General features: G+C 32.9%; 1 protein-coding gene across 1 annotated transcript in view; it reads right to left on the bottom strand.

Annotated features, from left to right (window-relative positions):
• Positions 1-12,097, bottom strand: part of myo7aa (myosin VIIAa) — a 39,211-nt gene that overhangs the window by 5,519 nt on the left and 21,595 nt on the right. Inside the window, exons 23-39 of the mRNA XM_052531641.1 lie at positions 11,863-12,066; positions 10,683-10,859; positions 10,501-10,590; positions 9,164-9,291; positions 8,935-9,061; positions 7,816-7,935; positions 7,497-7,670; positions 6,414-6,641; positions 5,883-6,053; positions 4,773-4,890; positions 4,547-4,673; positions 4,299-4,462; positions 2,856-3,046; positions 2,637-2,761; positions 1,743-1,900; positions 913-1,066; positions 459-614 (exon numbers count right to left, since the gene is read on the bottom strand). Coding sequence (XP_052387601.1) covers positions 459-614; positions 913-1,066; positions 1,743-1,900; positions 2,637-2,761; positions 2,856-3,046; positions 4,299-4,462; positions 4,547-4,673; positions 4,773-4,890; positions 5,883-6,053; positions 6,414-6,641; positions 7,497-7,670; positions 7,816-7,935; positions 8,935-9,061; positions 9,164-9,291; positions 10,501-10,590; positions 10,683-10,859; positions 11,863-12,066 — 2,612 coding nt within the window. The remainder of the gene's footprint in view (positions 1-458; positions 615-912; positions 1,067-1,742; positions 1,901-2,636; positions 2,762-2,855; positions 3,047-4,298; positions 4,463-4,546; positions 4,674-4,772; positions 4,891-5,882; positions 6,054-6,413; positions 6,642-7,496; positions 7,671-7,815; positions 7,936-8,934; positions 9,062-9,163; positions 9,292-10,500; positions 10,591-10,682; positions 10,860-11,862; positions 12,067-12,097) is intronic.

The following is a 12,097-nucleotide window of genomic DNA, read 5'->3' as shown; positions in this document are numbered from 1 at the left end:
TGCATGCCATGATCCTGGTGATGCTAGTGCCATGCTTTCCTTTGAGCAACATGTTTTACATTTTTATGTTTATTTAAGAAGCCACTGCAAATCGAATCATTATGCATTCTATCATAATTGCACAATACTTTTGTATTTTGTATAAGTAACTTAGCTAGTTTTACTGTAAATGAGACTGACAGCTCCAGTCAGAAACTCAGGGCTTTTACGTTTTCCACTCATAACTATGACCTTGTCGACTTTGGCTTTCAAGTGCATTCAAGAAAACAGATTTAAGTCACTATCCTTTTGTAAACTGTCAAAATAAAAGACTTAAAGATCTTCTGCATATTAAGAAGTCTGTGAAAAGCTTATTTTTCATGGTTCTCATTCAGATGCAAGTATCTTTGCAATATAAATCTGCTGTTGATATATTAAATGCATGTATGTGTGTGTGTGTGGTGAAGGAGTGTTTTCACCGTAAAGCTTTCTGCAGTCTCTGCATGCAGTCAGGAGCCAGCGGATGGTGTTTCTTCGACTGTAGAAACCTCTGAACGTGCGGCAAGAGGACGTTACTGGGAGGAAAGAGACCGGCACACAACCAGAGCAACTCCCAGCCCTTCTCCTCACTGTACCTGCACAAACACACACAGAGGTTATGAAACTTTCTAGAAATTATGTAACAGTTTCAACAAAAATATGACAGATTTCTACATTGATAATAATCAGAAAAGCAGCAAATCATCAGCATATTAGAATAATTTCTGAAGAATCATGTGACAATGAAGACTGGAGGATTGATGCTGAAAATACAGCTTTGATCGCAGGAATAAACTACATTTTACAATTTATTTAACAGAAAATGGTAGTGCATGGAAGTGCATACTGGAAGAAATCACAGCGTCTGGCTGTAAACGTAAAGGAGAGACGTACTTGACATGGTTTTCAGTCATTTGTTTGATGATCTGGCAGTAGATCTCATCTTTTAGAGGCTCTGCCTTCAGCGCAGTCTCGAAGATCTGATCTGTGAGCTCGTTCACAGACCGCGTGCGCTTGGACGGATAATCGCCCATATACTTCATTATAGGTGCAGGAGAGTGGGTCAAGGAACAGGCAGAGAACATAATATCCATCAACTTCTATTTTAGACTAAAAAAAAAAAAAAAGAAGAAATACAAAATTACATTTTGGTGTAAGAAAATTTAATATATTTTAGGACCTAGGTCATATTTCAGCCTAAAATCTGTATAAAATAATATGAATTTTTTTTTTTTTGCATTAAAAAAAGCCTATTTAGGGTCTATTTTAAAATCTAAATTAAAAATTCTGAATTTAATAATTATATTTTGCACAAATAAAAAAGCTGATTTTACGGCCCAGGTAAAATTTCAGCCAAAATAAAATAAATAAATAAATTATAAAAACCATGAAATTATATTTTACACTAAAATATATGCCTATTTTACGCCAATAATGGAAGAGAAAAATCTAAAATTATATTTTGCATAAATAGAACAAAGCCTTTAATAATGTCCAGATCATATTTCAGCTCAAAATCATGATCAAGATAAAAAAAAATATGAAATGATGTTTTGCATAATGAAAAAATATATATATTTTAGGGCCGAGGTCAACCCAAAATCAACTAAATAATGAAATTATATTTTACATAACAAGATAAAGCCTATTTCAGCCCCAAATCAACAGAAAATCAAATCTGTAGATGGCTCTCTCAGCACATGTGTCCCAGATCTGAAGGATATCAATGAAGGCCATGCAGGCCTCCTGGGAAAGCTCCTCGTGGCCCACACACTTCTTCAGCAGCGCCTGTTTGATGGGTTCTCGTGTGCAGCACCACAGTTTGTCCTTCCCATGGTTCTTGGTGATCATCACTCTACTGAGCGTGTGTTTGGGAGGAGGCCTGGATGAGCGGAGAGGGTCAAGGGTCAAAACACATATGCATTTGCATGAGTTAATTATAATATGTGTATTAAGTGACTGCTTACAACATTTTCTTTGTAAAGACAAGTATTATTTTCCTTAGAATATGAACCGATGAATAATGAACAATAAGACCAAGAAAAGGCTGGAATTAACATTTTAAATAATAATAATAATAATAATAATAATAATAAAAAATAAATAAATAAATAAATAAATAAATAAATAAATAAATAAATAAAATAAATAAAATAAATAAAATAAAACTACTAGCAACAACCCAGATTTGAAATTAATTTACTTAATTTACATTCATTTTATTATTTAAAAGCATAATATTAAAAATAGGCTATATTTTCTATGAGAATTTATTAAAGATAGATTACATTTCTTATTATTTTTTTCCCTTTTCTTTCTTTCTTAAATGACATTGGGCCAAAAACAGGCTTATTTTATATTTTCATAATAAAAACAGATGTGTAGAGAGATTAATTTGGTCCCTATATACAGTATATATATATATATATATATATATATATATATATATATATATATATATATATATATATATATATATATATATATATAAATATAATAACCCGGTCTGGACACAGCACTTTTATTTCTACTATAAATCAGAATATAATATTTTTTTGTATTTATTGAATTGACTTCATTGACATGTATTTTGTTATATCAGAAGTGTGGTCGTTCACCTGAAGTGGTCATAGGAGAATTCCTCCAGCGTGTACGGCTTTATCCTCTCCTCCGTCTCCATCACAGGAACATGGGAAATCCGGATCGACTCCTGCCGTTGGTCTGGTGTCATCGTAATCAAAGCCTGAGCCGTGCAAAAGAGAGAGGTTTCATAAAAGACTGCAATAATAAATATGAAACGCCGCCTGCAGCAGAACACAATATAATGATATCAGTACCACGACATCAGACGGAGGTCTGACGACTGTAGGCAGCACATAAACACAGTCGGCAGGGAAATCTCCTTTCTGCTTGGTTCTGTCGTTGATCCCGTGAGCCCAGCCGGACGTCATGACCTGCTCGCCCGTGTCCTGGTCCAGCAGAATGAGGTCACCTTTCAGGAAGCTGAGGAACGTCGAATCATCGCCGGCTGATCAGGAGAAATGAGTTACATGAAGAAAGAGAACAGCTGTGACACTGACTGTCAAAGAAACGCCTACAGAATCCCAAATTAACATTAGTTATTAAAAAAACAAGAGCTGAATTCTGATTTACAGACAAAAAGTAAGTAGTGTCAAGAATAATAGTATTGTTATATTAATATATATTTAGAATTCAAATAAAACAAATATAAATTAATATTTTATGCTGTGAATTAGATAATTTTTTTTCACCTTAAATATATGCTTAATTGTCGTGAAAAATTATTACACACTTATTTACTAAAGTAAGCCTTATTTTTTTTATACAGTATATAACTGTATATTTTTCTGTATTGTTTTGTGCTGAAATGTGACCTGAGCCTTAAATCGCCTTTATTTCTCTATCAATTTTTTTTATTTCATATTTTTTCTTTCATTTTGGACTAATATGGCCCTTAATAAAAAATCTGAAAAATCTTTATGCAAAACATAATTTAATATTATTTTCTGAAATATGACCTGGATCCTAAAATAAGATTTATTTTCTTTATGAAAAATATGATTTTATATTTTCTTCTTTGACTTAATATAATATAATATAATATAATATAATATAATATAATATAATATAATATAATATAATATAATATAATATAATATAATATAATATTTTGTTGATCTTTTGACGTTGAATAAAATCAAATATAAGCAATAAAATAGGCTTTATTTGTCTGTATGCAAAAAAATACATTTGTTTTTTTTTGTTTTATTTTATTTAGATTTTAGGCAGAAATATGACTAGGGTCCTAAAATAAGATTCATTTTCTTTATGAAAAATATTCTATATTTTTTTTCTTTGATAATCTGGGCCTTATACTGTACAGAAATTAAATTATTATTATTATTTTTTTGTTGTTGTTGATCTTTCGAGGTTGAAATATGACCTTAGCACTAAAATAGGCTTTATTTTTCTGTATGCAAAAAATATATTTATTTTATTTTATTTAGATTTCAGGCAGAAATATAACACTGGCCCAAAAAACAGACTTAATTTTTTCTTTTTGCAAAACATAATTTAATATTTTTGTCTATTGATTTTAGCCAAAAAAAATGGCCTAGGCCCTTAAATAGGCCTCTTAATGTAAATTTTGTTGTTGTTGTTGTACTTGAATAAAATCTAATTAGTGAGATTCACCATTTAAGTGAAAGCAAAAGTAACAAGGTCCATTGATATGATGTGACTGTGTCCTTTTCTCTAACCTGGGTTGTCCTGTAAGGCCACAACAAACTTGGATCTCTTCCTGAGCCCCTCTAGGAAGGTGACCACCAGGTCCCGAATGTCCTCTGCGTTACTGGAGCTGAACGTGTACTCGTCTCCTTTGATGGTGGCCAATGTGAAGCTCTGGGCCTGATGCTTCCCTCCACTGACAAACACAGAGGCTTTTGGCTTCAAATCTCAAATCGTGTGAAAAAAAACCCACTAAATGAATCTTTGTGAAATGCCGTACCTGCTGCTGGACACTGCAGTGATCTCTGGGAAAGAAAGCTCCAGAAGAACCTGCTCCTGCTCATCCACGAAGTAAACGCCAGTCCAGTTTACAGCCACGATCACTTCGTTCTTGGGTAGACTAGGACCTTCAGAAACACAATATGCTAAGCATAAACAGCCATCTGTAAACATACAGCACACAAACCTTGAGCAATATTAATGTGACATCATTTGTGAAAAAATACCTGAAAATTTAAAGGCCTCATAGAATCTTGAGAATAACAAAGGCCACTTATAACGAGCGAATTCCACCACTTCCTCCTTCACTTTCTGAGGGTCGACCCTCTTCTGGGTGTAGATGCCCTACAAACACAACATAATGGTTACTAACAGCTTTGCTGATTTCATTAAAGATGAAATACTAATTGCTCAGAATGGCATACTACTGTACCTACTATTTTATTGAAAGAAAGATGTATGCAGTGTGTATTCTGAGCTTAATATTCTACATGCATGAAACACACGGTGATCAACCAGAGTAGACTGTGAAATACAATGCATGTGCTGGAAATGACTTTCCACTGACAGTAATATCAACCGTGCTGTAGAGCGTCTCATTCTTGACTCTTAATTTGATCAATATGACAAAAAAATAACAATAATACATTTAAAGGCTTAGTAAATCTTTATTTTTGAGCTGATAACTTGTTGAATCTGACAGAGGCATGTTTAGCACACATCCCCAAAATCAAAACAAAAAATACGTAGTAGTACATATATTATTTTTTGGGGCAGAAATATGACCTGGGCCAAAAAATTGACTTTATTTGTTTTTTCATGCAAAATGTAATGTTATCTTCATTTCTGTTGATTTTTAAACCTTTTCATGATGGTTCATTTACATTTTCCTAATTTGAATATACACACACACACACACACACACACAGATTATATATATGTGTGTGTGTGTGTGTGTGTTGCAATTTAATTTAATTTATTCCTATGCTAAATCTATTTTAGAATTAACATTTCTGATTTTTTTCTCATGACATTTTTATGATAATGATTTTTTTTTTATTTTATATAAAAAGGAATAGCATTTCTGTTTTTATTTATTTTAATGTTGGGATAAAATATACTATCTTTTTGACTGCACTCCACTTTCTGAATGCAATTACTGAGGTCATGTGGCAACTAAACAGCACACTGCTCTTTAAAACCTTAATCATTTCACACTGCATGGTATTTTTGGAAGCAGGCAGTATCCAGTGCTGTATATAATGCGCAGTAAGCACTACACACATCTTCCATTCCACATACCACTAATTGAGTGCTGCGATTATTAAGTTTGGCACCTTTTTGTGCGCAGCCATGATGAACTGAGCCCATCTCTCCACGGTTTTGGCCGAGCTGATCTCTCTGTCAGGGATGTAGGATGGAATAAGACTCAACAGGCGCTCCACAAGGATCTCAGAGCCGTAGTCCACGTAATACTGCTGCGACGCCAGCTCCACCAGATCCTCCTTCTTCCGGAAAGAGGAAACAGAAGGAAAAGATGCAGAAAGAGTGCAAGGGAAAGTAGACGTGCAAGACAATCAAAAGAAAGAGATGTGATGGAAAAACAGATCAAAAGCAAAAGAAAGATGCAGAAAAAGAGAATATTCCCTCCTTAGAAATACAGTGGGTGATTGAAAATGCAATTAATTTGTGTTCCTGTAGCTCAAGTGGTAGAGCATTGTGGGTTTGATTCCCAGGGAATGCATTTTAGGTAAAAAATGTTCGATTTAAATGCACTGTAAGTGGCTTTGGATAAAAGTGTCTGCTTAATGCATACATTTCTTAAAATTTAAATGTTTAATTTAGTTTTCTGTGTCTGAGGTTCGTACCCGATCGCAGCGGTATTCGCCGAACTTGACGCCGCGCACGATCTGCTGGTAGATGAGGTTGGTAGCGACGCTGTCCTCCGTCGGGTCGTGCCACGGCGTGAATATCTCCTTCCTGAAGAACAGCCTCCAGGGGGCGTTGCGCTCCTGCGCGCCCTGCTCTTTAGCGTACTGCTCACACTGAGACACGGCGTCCATCACGTGATCATTACCGCTGCCCAGAGACGAAACCTGCCAAACACAGTCCTTGTAAAACCTGACGTATGAAATAATAGTCCGAAAAATCACTTTTACTGAACACTGGCATATGTGTTTGTCGAGCATCATATTCGATACAGCTTCAAGATACAGTTAGAATATTGAGCTCAAAATAATTGTATTAAAAAATAAAAATGACAAAAATGTAGAAAATCTTAATGCTCCGAAAACAGGCTTAATTTATAGTGAAAAATATAATTTCAGATTTTTTGCTTTTAATTTTGGGCTTAAATATGACCTGGGGTAAAAGAAGAAAAAAGGGCTTTATTTTTATATTTATATATAATTGTACATTATTTTTTTCTATTAAATTTAAAGTTTTTTAGTTTTAAAACATATTTTAGAATAATTTGCATGTGACATTTTCAAAGCAATTAATTTAATTCTAATTTTCTTTATTTCAATAAAAAAAATAATAGATTTATTTCTTTTATTTTAATTTGGGCATGAAATATGACCCTGATATGTTCTTGAAAGTTCTGTGAGATTTTCTGAACTGAAATCAGTGTAAAGCCTGATGTATGAAATAACCAAACCTTTAGGGGGAAAAAAATGAAAAAAAAAAAAAAACCAATAAAAAGTTTACATGTATGCATTTGTTTTTATGGCTCATATAGTATGATATAGTGAGAATATGGAGCTTCTAAAAAATGTTTCCATGTGACTTTTTCATAAAAAAAAAAAGGATCAATCAGATGACAGAAGACAGATTGTGCGAAACAGGTCTTACAGAAACGTTTGAAACATTTAGAAGCCTGTATCAAATATGATTAGTTAAAAAAACACTATAATTAAGCCAAAAAGAGTTCATTGTTGTGATTTGTGTACCTTATCAAACAAAGCGATGTACAGGGAGAAGCCGAATCGATCCTGGAGGCTGATCTTGTCTGACAGTGCGTTGCAGAGCTCCATGGCTGTGGTCGCTGAATCCGTCAACAGGGTTTTTGTGGTTCCATCCATAAACGTCACAGGCAGCATTATCGGCTTCTTTGATTTCGTGGCCTTGGATGAAATTGTGAAAAGAAGACATCATATGGACATCATAGTCCTAGAGTTTGATGGACCTTTAGAGTCACTGTGTCCTTTTATTGCATGGAAAACAGCAGCAGAAAGAGCTTTTACAACCAGTGAAGTCAGTCTCTGATACCTGAAGCTCTAGCCAGGAGGGCGGCTGTGCTCTTGTTCCGTTTACAAACGTTCTCCTCAGTCTCTCCTCGCAGTAGGGAGCGTAACCCGGAGGTCCTTCACTGATGAAGTTCCTCAAATACTACAGGAGGAAGACACACACTCAACTTACAATCAACCTTCAGAGACCCAATTTAGTCATACCTATTTAAAAAAAAAAAAAAATTTTTTTAAATGTAAATTTAGAAAATAATTTAAAACTTAAAACTTAAAAATTAAAAACATTTAAATAATTATTTTTTACATTGAGTTAAATAAAATAAAAATAAAATTAAATTAAAATAGAATAAAATAAAAAATAAAAAATAAAAATAAAAAAATAAATAAAAATAAAAATAAAAATAAGAATAAAAATAAAAATAATAATTAAATAAAATTAAATAAAATTAAATAAAATTAAATTAGGCTACAGACACAACTGCTGAATGTATTTCATTTGTTAATTTAATTGAATATGTAATTTAAAAAATGCATTTAACCCTTAATCATTGTTCAAAAAGGATATAGTTTTTTGGTGTATGATGTCTGATGACTCCAAACTTTTAAAGAGCGATTGCATAATGAAATATACATTTTTTATATAGAAAACTATATATATTTTTTTTTATTTACTTCTCAACTTTAAATTTATTCTGTGTTTTTGTAGAAATGTGTAAGTTTGTAACCTATTTACTGCACAATTACTTAACTAGGCCATAAATTGGCTCAAGCAAAATTATTTTAGTAAAGAAAAAAAATCACTTGGTTTTATCCTTCTAACATGCTGGGAACGTTCTTAAGAAAGCCAAAGCACATGCAATTGTTTAATTCATGTTAAAAGCAGTAAAATCGTATAACCTTGAAAACTCATAATGCAATAATCTTCAATAACAATATTTCAGTCTCTGAAGGTGCAATAAATAATGTATGTCCGGATTTAAGTAAGTACTTGAATACCAACTAGACATGATTAAAGTATTCATCTGTGTTTGAAATATTACAGATGCACTAATCGAAGAAGAGAAGAAGATTTGTAGTCGAACTTGAGGATCCAAAACATAAAAAAGGAGAAACAAAGAGGCATATAACCAGTGTTAGTCACCTTCACAAACTTCTCAGAGGGAGCGAAGCAGCCGACACACAGAGACATGAGGATCCAGCCGCGGGCGTGACTGCTTTTAGAGGGATTCTGGGTCAGCTGCTTACAGATCTGACAGTAGATCTCATCTCTGAGAGAAACAACAGGGACGAAGATGCCCAGGGAGTCATTCTATATATGCTTTGCTGTGTATTATATTCATAATATCATATTTCCGTATCCACGATCTGACCTCAGGCCTGGCCGAAGGATGCCGTTGCCGATGATGAAGTGCAGTTTCTCCAGGTTGGATGTGGGTCGGTCCTCTAGCATGCTGTTTCCATGAACTGTGTATTCACCATCATTCAGACGCTTGGTCACCTACAGAACAACAAGGAGAGAAAATACTCTGAAAGTCAATATCAGGATTGACATGATAAAAAAAGACATTAGAGAAAGCAGGGGTTCCCAAAATTATTATTTTTAGGTGTGAAATATTTATTTGAAGAATCTCCTTGATTTGATTTGTAAAAAAAAAAAAAAAACTTTAGTCATGGAAACTGGTAGAATATTTATTTGAAGTCTTTAGGCCAGTATTTTATTGTTTGAATACACATTTAAATGATTATGGTTATCAAAATAAAATAAAATAAAATAAAAAAAAATTTTAGTCATGGAAAAATGGTAGAATATTAATTTGAAATTCGCTTAGTGATTTTAGGCCAGTATTTTATTATTTGAAAACACATTTAAATTATTATGGTTCTCAAAAAAATAAAAATAAATAATAATAAAAAAATAATAATAAAAAAATAAAAATAAATAAAAAAATAATAATAAAAAAAATGTTAGTCATGGAAAAGTTGGAAGAATATTTATTTGAAATTCGCTTAGAGATTTTAGGCCAGTATTTTATTATTTGAAAACACATTTAAATTATTATGGTTCTCAAAATAAAATAAAATAAAATAAAATAAAATAAACGTTTAGTCATAATAATGGTAAAATATTTATTTGAAGTAGAATAGAGATTTTTGGCCTGTATTTTATTATTTATAATTGAATAATTTTAATAATTATTTAATAAAAAATAGATAAATAAAATAAAATAAACTAAAAAGCATCTTACAAATAAGCATATTGAAAAGTTAAGTTTGATAGCTATAGGAATAGTAGAGGTTCTGAATCAGTAAATTTTGTTTCTGAAGAAACTGATCTTTTTTTCACATCTGGCTGGTGTAAGAAGAGTTTATTGCTCCTAATAACTTCCTTTCAATTTTACAAAATTGTTTCAAAAAGGTGTTTTTTGCAGCGATGCCTTTTGGGTTCCTCAAAGAACCTTCCAGTTAAAAGTTCCTAAAATAAAAAAAAATTCATAGCATGAAGAACATTTTAATATAAATGAACCTTTTCACTATAAAGAACCTTTAGTGCAATGGAAAGTTTCATGTATCAATGTCAATAGAAAAAAAGAGAGATGTCTGCTCAGAGACAGAGACTCATACTTGTGAAATCAATGTCTTGAAGGGGTCAATGAGTTTAAAAACCAGAAGCGAGCTCCCAGAAACGAGGGTGCACCGCATCACTCACCTCCTCTGTGATCTTGGACTTCTTCTTCAGGGTGAGCGACACTAGCTTGTGACGCACACTGCTCTTCTTGTGACTTTCAGTGTGTGAGTTCTGTAAGAGATGGATACAAAGTGCCTTATGGATCATGAAAACATGCATCAATGTGATCCCATCTGCCCAGACGTGTGTTTTGTCAGCCGTACCTCTCCTTCTCCCTGCAGAGCCTGCAGCTCTCTCTTGTAGGTCTTCTTGCCGAGCGTCTCGTAGATCTTGGTCATGACAGGGATCTTCTCGCTGCCGTCGCTGATGGCCGTGTGGTATTTGGGTTCTGGGAGGTCACCCATGAAGCGGAGAATGGTGATCCACACGGCCAGAGCCGCCTGCATGACACTAACTTTAGATACTAACACATTACAGTACTAGCAGATCATATTCAAGTCATTTTCAAGTTTGTTAAAATATTCAATATTTAGCTTTTATTTAGACAATATTTGTTAGAATTTTTTTTGACATCTGTACAAGTTATTATACTGCAAATGGTATTTGTGTTACTTTTTTTTTTTATATTGTTTTTTAATCAATTTACCTTTTATAGTGACAGTATTAGAAATGTATGTCTTTTTACATAGCATTTATATACTATATTTTAATATGTGTGTGTGTGTGTGTGTGTGTGTGTGTGTGTGTGTGTGTGTGTGTGTGTGTGTGTGTGTGTGTGTGTGTGTGTGTGTGTGTGTGTGTAAAATAGTCAAATATAAACTTTATTACAAATTTATAAAAACGTGTCGGATTTTATATAGAGTATTTATTTATACATATTTTTTGATAAATATAAACGTATTAAATATAAAAAAAAAATGTTGTTAAAGTTGTGTGTTTTAGTCATTTTTATTAGATTTTTAAAATATATATTTGCCACATTAATTTTATTTTTAATTAAAAGCACTTGAATTAAGATAAAATGAGAAAATATGCTTTGGCAACTAGTTGAAGTTTAAGAATTTTAATTTAATTTTTATTTTATTTAATGTTTATTTCTAGTAATGGTTTTAGTTAGCTTTTTAATTTTAGTTAACAATAAATTTCCCTGATACTCACATATATTTATAAACATTTTCTATATTTATAAAAAAATAAATTACACATTGGAATACCTTCCACTTAGAAATATCAGGTAAAATAATAATTTTTACCATTTTACCCTTTAAACTATTTTACCTTTTAAATCCACATATGTTATAAACTGAATTAAATAGATTTATAATCAGCATTCCTCTTTTTTGAGCTTCTCACAGTGCATTATGGGATGTCCTTCTCTACGAAGAACACATGCAATGCTGTCTTAAAAAAAGAAGTTGTCTTAGAAGGTCAAAGGTCACATACCAGCTGATCTCCCTCGTCTTCGTGAAACAGTAAGGGCTGTTTGAGCGGCCGGCGCACATAAGTGTGTGTGGTCGTGCCCTGGAAATACGTGGCCGAAAACTTGGCAAATTTGTACTCGGACAAATCTTCCACATCATCCTCTGGGAGAGGAAGAGCTTCGTCCAGGTCTTCCTCCTCGAGCTCCCTGTGTGTTCGCTCCAGGTCCTGAGGAGAACAGAATCAGACGCTGGAGCTC

Source organism: Carassius gibelio, chromosome A18 (genome assembly GCF_023724105.1).
Source record: "Carassius gibelio isolate Cgi1373 ecotype wild population from Czech Republic chromosome A18, carGib1.2-hapl.c, whole genome shotgun sequence".
Taxonomy (NCBI): Eukaryota; Metazoa; Chordata; class Actinopteri; order Cypriniformes; family Cyprinidae; genus Carassius; species Carassius gibelio.
Note: the sequence above shows the minus strand (reverse complement) of the source record. Positions and strands in the feature narration are given on the sequence as shown.